Source organism: Triticum dicoccoides, chromosome 2A (assembly GCF_002162155.2).
Source record: "Triticum dicoccoides isolate Atlit2015 ecotype Zavitan chromosome 2A, WEW_v2.0, whole genome shotgun sequence".
Lineage (NCBI taxonomy): Eukaryota > Viridiplantae > Streptophyta > Magnoliopsida > Poales > Poaceae > Triticum > Triticum dicoccoides.
The window spans coordinates 207,970,700-207,982,226 of record NC_041382.1 but is presented as its reverse complement, the minus strand read 5'-3'; the positions used below and the strand labels follow the sequence as shown (position 1 = coordinate 207,982,226).

Genomic DNA, 11,527 nt, shown 5'->3' with positions numbered 1-11,527 from the left:
GTAGGAGGAGATCCGAACACGTCCTTAGCACAATGATTTTTTAATTGTCTACTATAATAAGATTTGACCGATTTTGATGAGGGAGGGGCGATGATGGCGGTCTCCTTTGGCTTGCTCCAGTGCTTGTAGATCAGAAGTTTTCTCGAAAAATCAAAAAAAGAATAAAGGAGGATTGAAGTGTAAAAAAAAAAGAAAAAAAAGCTGACTGCATTATCGCGTTCTCGTTTTCCATAGCAACCCGTTCACCAACCATAGCCTGCGGGCTAGTTGCGCAATGGCGGCGGGTCCCTTCGCGCTCCGCCTAGGGCCGCGCCTCGCGGCGCCGACGGTGGCGAGTGCGACGAGGGGAGGAGGACGAGGAAGTGGCCACCCTACGACCAGCCGAGCGCTGTAAGCGGATAATCTGTTTTCTCCAGCTTATCTTTGTTGGTTCTCGTGGCCTGCGTCTGGGCTTCAGGAAATGGGGGTAGTGAGCGGCTCGTCGGCTCGAGCTGCAAGCTGCGCAGTATTTCAAGGTAGCGAGTCCGAGCGCACGGCTATAGCTGCAGCCTGCCTGTGTCGCGGTGAGAGCGGATTTGATGATTGTTGATTGGATTGGATTGGATTGCGCGTCCCTTCTGCGTCGTGCGCTTCCTCAGTTGTCACTTGCAGTCGGTCTGGTCTAGTAGGAATTCTACTATTAAAGGAGCTCCCTGATTTGTTATGCATGATTAGGTGATGCAGTTCGGCGTACAAAAAAGTGGTTTTATGTGAGGTGGTTGAACATGGTTTACTGACCCTGGACAGCGTATTGTTGAAGAATCCTTGTTCTGGATGTCGAGAGTTGAGTTAGGACTTAGATTACATGTTCTGAAGACTAACTTCTGATCCTCTACATGTTACTTTGTTATTAGTATGCGGTAGTCCTGTTTAGGATATGGAGCAGCAATATGTGGTGTTAGGTGTAATTTCACTGGGTACATACTCTTATTGTTACATTTGGTGGTACCTGGCACACCTTTTGTTTTTGTTTTTGTAAATGAAAAATTTGACAAGTCCTGTATCCTGACGTTTTACTTGGTTGTCAGGATTCTGCTAGAGAACTTGATTCATCTACATCTAAGTTTTAATTTTTTACATATTATTGTTCAGCACATGCGCCGCAATGTGCTGATTCCATACATCAAAGGTCCTCTTTCTTTACCGTGATGAATGTTGGGGCTGGTGATGATGGCATGTCAGTCATCCCACCTCCAGTCCATCAGAAGTAATTTGCTGACATACGTCCTCATTTCTCCACATATATACTTAGCATCTTGCCTTTGGGGTTTTGAAATATAGAATATGATTCTTTTTACATGTCTTTCTCATTGCTTGTTTTATGTTCTCTATGAAATTCTAACTGTCCGAGTAAATTTCTGTGACCATTGGATTTATATGGGCATTGATATGCTGGTGGATTTACATATATTGCTATTTGAGAAAGCCTGTTAAAGTTTACTGTTCACCTTCTCTTATCAATTTAAGCTTTGAATGAACTGATCTGTAAATAAAAGTCACTGTGGTACCAATGCTTCAAGTTTTAGCTAACAATGATATAAAGAAAAGAACAGCTGTGCTGATCTCTAGTCTACGAATTAGGCCTAGTGAATCCTAGACACAAGGGTTCAGGGTGGGAGGGGGGTGGAGCAGTGTGTGAATTGAGTGCATGAAATCCAATTTATGTTAGAGCAGGCTTTGTCCTTAGATAGGTTAAATGAGCATGAAGATTTACTGTTCTGATACTGTCAGGAGAATACAATTAGACTACTCATGTTTATCTGCTATTCAATGCATAAATAGATTCAAGTAGAAGAACACTTCACATAGGGAAGGCATGGGTGGGTGATGGACTTTTGGACTTGGTTTTTCGCTGTTAGCCTTCAGCGGCAGCGTAGCTCTGTTTTTACTTTTGCACCAGGATCCTATTTTGTTCTTTTCGTTCCATTATCAGCTGATAGTGGAACCCGGTCCTTTCCTAGGATTGTATGGAAAATGAATGAGTGATGGAGGGTGTTTTGCTGTGTTTTGACGTTTGGTTTCTTCTGCTGCCAAAGTGTCACACGTCAAATTCTCTTGTTGTGTACGTCTTCAATTAATGATAAGATGAGTGTGTGTGGTCCTATTCTGCCAAATTGTATCACATCGGTCAGTTTCCCTATTCATCCTAAATATCAAGGTATGTTCAACTTTAGCAGAACAGAGCGAGTTTGGATGAACATGAAGATCAATGTCTCTGATGCAATGTAGGAGAATACAATGAGACCACACACACTTGTCTTTCATTCATTGCATACATGGAAATGAATGAATGATTAGTTGACGTGTGGTAATGAAGCACAATGGAAAACAAAGTAATCTAAAAAACAGCTCAAGAGGGGAAAACAAAGCACATTGTTGGTGTGCATTTTCTGTTGCTGCTCATAGTGGTCTTGTTGTAGAATAGTTGTCTATTCAGTTAATGATAAGCCGAGTTTTTAGTCTCGTTCCATCCACCTACATGGTGTCAGAGCAAATGATTTTCCATTCACCTAAACTAGCCAGCTCCGTTCAAAGAGCATAGTGAACTCATATGAAGATGAAGACTGGATGCTCTGATACCATGTAGAAGAATACAAAAGGACTACATCTTGTCATATAAATAAGTAGATTTGGTAGAAGAACACTTGATGTGCAATAACAAAAGTAGCACAATGGCAAAGCAAACTAATCTAATTATTGCTCAAGAGGGGGGTGGGGGGTGGGGGTGGGGAGAGGATTCTTCTACTGTTGGGATTGAGTGAATCATACTCCCTCTGTAAACAAATATAAGAGCGTTTAGATCACTAAACAGTGATCTAAACGCTCTTATATTTCCTTACAGAGGGAGTAGCATGTATGTATCTAAGAGGAAAAGCATTGACACCAGTTCGAGAAATGAAAGCAGCAGATATAAAGCATTCTTTTGAGTGACTTTCCCTTGATGTAGGACATTGCGTAGGCAGGAACCTCGTCACATAGAAGCTAGCTCCAAAAATATTTTAGTTGTAGGATTATTAATCCATTTGAGGACATATCTAGAGGATAACAACAAAAGTAAACAATATTTGTTCATTTCCCCATGCTACTATTCCTATAGGTCCTTCTATGATGTTCTAGTAATATTTTGGGTCATGTGCACCAATATGGAAACATCCTGGAAGAAGATATTGTCGGTAGAGCACATACCAGTGGTTTGCCAGATTTGAGGTACACCCGCTCGATTTCAGGATCAAACTCCATGTCGTTGTGTCTCTTAACAAAGACGTCTGTCAGGTCGTGGGAGTTGGCTCCATATAACACAAAATTCAGCATGGTCATCAAGGGGAAAAGGGGAGAAACAAGAACATAGCTCCCTATAACAGTATAGAAGGTAGGTGTAGGTGGCCCAATAGTTCAATGTTGTTTCTCCCCTTTTCTCCTCGATGACCATGCTGATTTTGTGTTATAAGGAGCTAACTTCTGTGATCGCATGCGTTATTGTCAGGCGAGACAATGTCGTGGAGTTTGATCCTAAAATCAAGCGTGTATCGCACGTCCGTCAAAGGTCAAACTACCGGTACGTGCTATAACACCAATTTCTTTCAGGATATTTCCACATTGGTGCAAATCTATGTCACATGACTCAAAATGTTGCCAGAACACCGTAAGGGGAATTATAGGAGTAGTAGCATGGGAAAAATAAACGAACACCGTTGCTTTTGCTGTTATCTTCTAAATATTCCCTCGTATAGATTAAGTTCTTTGCCATACAACTGAAATATTGTTGTTGAAGAGCTAACTCCTATGTTATGTGGCCACGTTCCTCTCTAAGCAATGTCCTACGTCAAGGGAAAACCACTCAAGTGAGTACCTTATGTACGCTGCTTTCATTTCTCGAACTGTACCAGATTGTCAATGCTCTGTTATTGATAAACACATCTCAAGTCCATGAGTTGTGTCTCCCTCTATTTAATGGCAAGATGAGTGTGATTGATATCATTCTGTTTGTCAAAATGCTATCAGAGTGGACCATCTTTCTGCTCAGCCGAACTAGCAAGCTGTGTTCACCTGATGGTGATACAAAAAGTTCAGATGAACATTAGAATAAACTTCCTTTTTTGCTGTACTAGTAAGCGTGCACGTGTAACACACGTATAATCATAGGAAAATACGAGATACCATGCAAATCACTATCTAACAATAGCACACTTACAAAAAGTTGGACCATCTCAAGGTTTTCTTCTAGCTCTGCACCAATACTTTTTACTGAAAAAGAATCATACACGGCTACCTACGTATTGTATGACATAGCCATAAATCTGTCTTAAAATGATACCATGAATCTAGTGAATCCACAATGAATCTTTCAACTGAACTAAATCCACGACAAGAATTATGGGACGGAGGAAGTAATATTTTTACATGCTTTGGGATTGTGAAATGGAATAACGATAAGTTAATCTTAAGGCCCATAAAAATATAAGAACAAAAATTACCTACAATATATAGTAAGACAACAGTCAACTAAAATTTGATTGTAGAACTGTAGGATGTTGGTTTATTACCAATAAAATTCATTGCTGATTAGTAGGTCAAGTTCCCTCTGAAGGATAACAATAATGGCGGCATGATCTTGAGGAGCATCAACATGATTGCAGCGTACCTAATGCTCAACCCCTGAATCTTCCTTCAACTATTGCCAACGATTCAGTTTATCCACATGCACCGTGAAACTCAATCAACTGAACAAAAGCTATAATGTAAACAAATTAATGTAACATTTTCTAAGTCTGTCCTCTTATTTAGCATACTAAATTTTCCTTTCTCTAAAAGAACAATTTCATACACAATATGTACACAAAAGGAAAACCAAAAAACTCCAGTTCATGACAAGTATTTAGCATACTAAAATTTTCCTTTCTCTAAAAGAACAATTTCATACACAATATGTACACAAAAGGAAAACCAAAAAACTCCAGTTCATGACAAGTATATAGTTTGGTAGATAGAAAGACTCTTACGACATGGATCATAAAATAATTTGTGGAAATATATGTATGTTTGTCCTTAAGTAGGTTAAACGTCTTTGCTCGGAGAAAATTAGAAGTACATAAGAAAAATTTCAAGGGTTCTACATTCAACGGCTGCAAAAACTTCAGGTAGTACATGATATACATGGCATAAGTTTCTTTCAGATTTATCACATACCCATAAATGCAAGCCAACCCAAACAGTGCCTTGCATGCATATACTGCAAGAGAGCATTAACCATGTGAGCGCATATAAATCAAGCTTGCCCGAACAAAACAGAAGGAAATCACTCGTAGAGAAATCAGATAACCATATGAAGTTATTAACTTCCACCTTCTCATCATTCAAATGCACCCTCTAGGAGCAGCAGTGGATAAACTGAATCGTTGCAAGCTAGTAACTAAAATAACCCCACAAACTACAATAAAAAACTGAATCCATGATAAGAAAAATCTAAACTGAATACCTTGTAGACCATGCCACATATGCTCAAAATAGATAAACGGATCAACGTGACAGTAGGTTAATATATTAGGGCAAGAATGAAGTGGGTATATGGGGTAGAGCAATCAACGTGCTGGGTCAATAACTGCAGGGAGTCAATCGCGGAGGAGGCGGCTGACCGGTGAACATTTACGATATTTTCTAGGCCACAAAAAGTGTCTGGGACCAATTAAGTCATTCCCAAAAACAAATATGAGGCGAACCTGATGGATCATCACCTCAATTTTTGCCACCACGTTGTATGTGATCCCCTAATTCGAGTGTGGTGGATTGGTGCAGACATTCCTCCAAGCCAACAAAAACTGCATTCAGTTTCAGTAAGGAGATACATGATTAAAGGAGTATCAAACACTCACCTCTATGTTTCAAGTAGAGGAAACAATTCCTTGGAGCTAGTGGTGCGTAAAAAATATTTTCTATATATTATAACTTGTACATGATGTTTCCTGTCTCCAAACATTTATTGGCATGATCAACATAGCATAACTATCAAGGATCAAGTATTTGCAATGTAAGCGTCAACATTCCACGAAGCTACGAAGCATTCAGTGAATTTGCATTGATTTTGAAGAGATAGTGAATTTGAATTTCTGCAACCTGCCAAATTTAACTATCTAAGAATGAGGTCACAATCAAAAAATGTTGTGCTAGTCAACCAAAAAGATTAATCATAGGATTGTGAGTCTATAGTGCAAAATTGGAAATAATAAGCAGTACACATCCCAATTTCAAATTCCTAGCAATGCTTTTCATGTAACATTTTCATAGAGTACATATGAGCCCATAAAGACATCTTACCATATGTCATGATTATTAACTATGAACAAGAAACTAAAACCAACCTTCTGACAAATACGGCATCGCCGCATTACAAACGATGGCCGAGCTAAAATTAAAAACATGAGAAAGTAAAAAATACATGTATGCTATTGGTAGTACCATCAATCCAGAACAAGATCATAATTTTTTTTCAAAAATATATACGGCCACAAAGAAAAAGAAAATGGTGAATGCTCTGTAGAACACGAAACATATGCTCAAAATAAAGATCCGAGCTAACAAGACATGGGCTGAATAGATCAAGGGAAAATCAGTTACACTCTTTGTTAGTGATATGGATATGTCTTAGTATATCATTTTGTTAATTATTTGCAGGCCTATATATTTGCATGGAGTCCATGTCCAGCTTCTGACGGCATGTAAGTAGGCCAAATGAAATTGTCATGTGGAATGCAATGTATACAACTCACATGCATGCACATTGTATCCTTTCCCTTACCAGATTCTAAACTGGACTAAAGCATTAATAAGAATTCCTCTAGCTTACATTACTTTGGGCAATGGAGAGGGTTGTAGGTCGCTTCCTGTTGTATTCCATTATCTTCTCATCAGACACTTGGGCATCCCAATTTTGACCCCAATTCAGTTGTTCTCGCAGATTTTCACCTAGGGCATTTGCATTCCCATGATTAGGCGTGATTGTCAGGTCCTTAAATGGAGAACATTCTTCTGATCGTAATGGAGATGCAGGTGGATGATGATTATTCATCTGTGTGAAGGTAAATCCATGGGGAAGTGAAGAAATCAGTACACGCACATAATTGAGCATAAATACTCGCTCCTTATTGATGATGATTACTTACGAGAAAGGATATGGGTTTCCTTGGCGCTCCAATTGGTGAGGGATTTGTTGCAGAAAGAGCTCCATGGGCATGTCGTGGGAGGCATGGAGGGCCGTCGGCGACGTGCGCGGGTAGGCGTGGAGCGGACGCGCGCTGGGGGCGGTCGGGCGCGGGGGCGCGCAAGGCGGCGTCTGGGACGGGGACTGGCGGGGGAGCAGGGGCGGCCGGACGGGCGCGGACGCCGGGGGAGGCCGGGCGCGGCGGGCACTGGTGGAGGAGTGTTGGCTGTGGTAGAGGAGCAAGGGCGGACGGGGAGCAGGGGCGACCGAGCGCGGAGCCAGGAGCGGGGCGGAGGGGCGGCTGGGCGCGTCGGATGCAGCGGGGCAGAGGAGGATTAAGCGGAGGGCGTGGGTTGCTGCGTGGAGGAAAGTTTAGTGGCTTAACCGTACACTAACCGCGTGGTTGATGCTAAACATTAAACATTGAGATGATTTTGATCGTCAGATCTCTCCATTAGACGGTTGAGATGTATTGGTTCTCCGCCCTCTCGTGCTTTTATAGGGGTAGTAGATGAGAGAATATAATAAAACAACATACACTTAACATATCATTCATTGAATAAATAGAGAAGTGAAGTGATGATCACTTGAAGTACAAGTCTACAACAAATGAAGAATCACTACGGTAAAACATAGTAAGCTAAAGAGTATACCGAGGGAAAACATGATGATTTATTCAACAAATGTCAAGATCAGTGTGTCTGGTCTCTTCCGATTCGCCAATATGGTATAATGAGAGCAATTTTCTCACTTGAACTAGCAAGTATGTTCAACTATAGGAGAATAGAGCTAGTCCGGTGGGACATGAACATCGACCACTCTGATACCATATAGAAATAATACAGCGACCATACATTCATTCTTATCTTAACACTCATTGAATAACTAGAGATGAATTTAAGAGCACTTGATGTGTATATACAGAAAAGGCACAACTGCTGAACAGCCAAAGCTAAAATAAGAGCTCTAGAGGGAGTTTCCCAGGGAAGGTTTTCTGCGGGTCATTTTGTATCAGAATACAACTTGTTTGCATTGTTTGGATTTACGTGGGCCCTCCAGTTTGCAGTAACTGCTACCAAGATTGTGATATGTTTTCTGAGATGCTCTTCACTAGTTACCAAATTAAATTGCATTTATTTTGGTCATAGGGTGTCAAAGAAGCCAAACAAGGACCACCGTTTGTGGATTAGGAAGGATTCGGCTGGGTCAGGGAAGAAGGCTCTTTGTCTTGTTAATACTGTAAGATATAACGCCACTCGATCATGATGTTTTCACCTTTCCATGCTGAAATGTGTGAAATCAGTTTCACAAAGCGATCTCTTTGGCAGTTTCTTTTCTTTTAGTATTGCTCTTATGTGTAAGCATCTTTTTTTTAGCAATGGTATTGTTGGGCTTAACTGATCTGTGCTCAAATCAGTTTATGGAACCATCTCTCTTAGGTTTCAAAACTACCGAATGAAAAAGAAGCTGTTTATGGTGCATTGGATAGGTGGACTGCTTTTGAGTCTGAATTTCCTATTATAGCAGCGGCTAAAGCTTTGGAGATGTTGAAAAAGCGAAGAAAATGGCTACAGATTATCCAGGTAACTTATTATGAACTAAATTATAGTTAGTTGGTAGCCTGTCTAGAATAGATCACAGTAATTCACAAAAAATAAATAATTTCAGCAAGCTCATTTTCTCACTTACCTCTCAATTTTTAATGGTTTCACAGGTAACCAAGTGGCTGATGAGTAAAGGTCAGGTGCTGACATGGACAACGTACGATACACTGCTGTTGGCTCTTTCTATGGATGGAAGAGTAGATGAGGCTGAGTCAATTTGGAATACTATCTTACAAACTTATACACGCTCAGTGCCCAAGAAGTTGTTCTCTCGGATGATCCAGATTTACAACACGCGCCATCTTCCAGACAAAGTTTTGGAGGTTAAATTTGAGTTTTAACACATTTGCTCTAGTGTTTCGTTTTGAGAATCATGTGCTGTAGTATTTAAGGCTAAATGTGTGGTTCATCTCAAACTACTTGAGTTTGTTACATCCAGGCTCTCTCTTTTTTAGTTTATAGATTCAGCTCATGTAAAAATGTAACCAAGGAGGGTTCTAATTAAGTGTTGGACCTTAGATTAAAGCAACATTGAGAATCAAAATTAGGCAGAAATTAAATGCCCCAAAGGCGAGCGAGCAAATAAACAAGGGGCGATAATTATTGCAGGCCTTACAAACTGAAAAATTGCAGACTTTTAGATGATCCTAATAAACTGGAAAGGAGATATGTTGACTGTTAGGTTAATAATTAATGATATCAATCGCGGGACAGTCTATTGTGCTTTAATGATCAATTGCATTTAAGTAGTGTCTAGTTGGTTGGTCAAAGTTGAGACTTTAGTCTAATTCTTCCTCGCCAATTTCAGATATATGCTGACATGGAAGAATTGGGCGTGCGTCCAGACGAGGATACAACAAGAAGAATCGGACGAGCATTTGCAACTTCAGGCCAGGAAGATAAGCAGAAGCCTGTCCTTGAAAAATACTTGAAGAAGTGGAAGTACATCCATTTCAACGGCGAGCGTGTTCGGGTGCGGAGGGCAGGACCTTTGGCCTAGCAAACGTCCTCTGGATAGCTTGGGGCAAACAATGCGAGTGTCGCCTCATATGGACATATGTGAATGCTATTGTTCTTCCGAGGTCCTATGTGAGCATGTCAGGCAGAACGAGGTGTTGAAATTGTAATGCTCTCTAGACAAATGGATAATATCACAGTACAGGGTTGAGAACTGGCATTGCTAATGATGTTGGTACCCAAACATGTGTAAGTTGTGATATTTCAAACAGGTTGCTGTCGTCTTCGGTACCATGTGCAGGAACAAAGTTTTGACGAACCAAGTCTGTTAATTAACCGCTACGGCGTGTGACATGACAGTACAGGCCTGCTCCTGATGAAGGGTTCAGTTAGCCACGCAGATCAGATCATGTGTTCCAAACTTCCAATGCTGGCATGCTTTGCACCAGCGGTTCCACTGATGTTAGCGGCTGCGTCTGTGGCGAGACGAGTAGGGTAAGGTCTGCAAGGACGTCGAGTCGTACTGCTTCGCTGCTGGCTGCAGTCTCCCACAAATGGCTGCGAATTTGCACGCTAGTGTTCTTTTCCACGCGCAACTCCAACCAAATTTTGGGGCGCTGGTTTGCTTGGCTCGGTTGGTCATCTGTCGTCCCGTTGCGTTGTGCACCTGGAAAGTGACAATGCGGATGGATCACCGGAGGCGACAAACCCGAAGCCTCCGGAACTAGCACCGGTGGATGCGAGCCACCCGCCGTGCGCGGCGCTGGTTCGCTGCCTCATTCGCTATCTCCTCGCCTACCCTTGAACTGAAACCAACGCCACAGGTTTGCCGCGTAACAAGGAGCACAAAATGGAGGCAAGTCTAAAACTTCTGTATCCTACTAGTACAACTAGGAGGTTTACAAGACCGGAGCTAAATATTTTCAGCGTGTTCTTTTCTCCTTCGTTTTGACTATATTGAGATGACGTTGTGTTTGATAAGATAAATGGGGTTCAGTTTTATGTGCAGGTGTTGCTTTCGTGTATCAAAGTACCAGTTGGTTGCGGTCTTGGCTATATAATAACGTTTACTAAGAGCATCTTCAGCCACGCCTCAAGAAAGGCCTCCCCAGACGATTTTTTCGCATCGGCGCCGAAAAAACGGTTCAGTCGCATCTCAGGAGCCCGATTTTCGTCGGTCTGGGTCGAAATCAGCGCCGACGGACTCAAGCCGAACCCGGCGCGCTGGTGGGGCGCCCAGGGGGCGTCGTGGGGCGTCGCGGGCGAGTAGTTTTGGCGCGAAGCAGCCGCGGGCCCGCCGAGTCAGCGAGACCGGCGCTTCGTCGCCCTCATTGTCTCGGTTCCCTCGGGAATCAATGCCAAGGCTGCCGCGCCGCCGCCGCCGGTCAGCCTTGCCATTGATTCCTCATGGGCGGCGCGTCACAGGGCGGCGCAGCGACGCCTCCTCTCCCGCGCACGCGTACACACGGGTGCTGCTATATAAGCCGGTGGCCTCCCTCGCCTCTGGCCACATCAGCCCTAGCCGCCGAGCTCTCCCTCTCCCGTGTGCCGCTGCCGAGCCTCCCTCTCCCGTGCGCCACCTCCAAGCCCTCCGAGCACTCCGACAGCCTCGGGGATGGCCGAACGGTTCCCCGACGACGAGGCGGCGGCCAACGGCTTCGGCCGCCGCTCGCTCCGCGAACAGGAGTCGTGGCTCCTGTTCGAGGCCAACATCCCGGCATCGCCGGACATG

General features: G+C 42.8%; 1 protein-coding gene across 4 annotated transcripts; it reads left to right on the top strand.

Annotated features, from left to right (window-relative positions):
* Positions 1-213: 213 nt before the first annotated feature.
* LOC119354242 (pentatricopeptide repeat-containing protein At4g18975, chloroplastic-like) lies at positions 214-10,086 on the top strand. 4 transcript variants are annotated; one of them, XM_037620958.1, is made up of 5 exons: positions 218-390; positions 8,383-8,473; positions 8,674-8,817; positions 8,949-9,161; positions 9,647-10,086. In XM_037620958.1, exons 1-5 carry the CDS (start codon positions 275-277, stop codon positions 9,836-9,838), a joined length of 756 nt encoding a protein of 251 aa, XP_037476855.1. In that variant the 5' UTR covers positions 218-274; the 3' UTR covers positions 9,839-10,086. The 4 variants fall into 4 exon arrangements, with proteins under 4 accessions (XP_037476857.1, XP_037476855.1, XP_037476856.1 ...); XM_037620957.1 differs by lacking the exon at positions 218-390 and adding an exon at positions 2,818-3,595; XM_037620960.1 differs by lacking the exon at positions 8,674-8,817 and having other exon boundaries at positions 214-390.
* Positions 10,087-11,527: the final 1,441 nt, after the last annotated feature.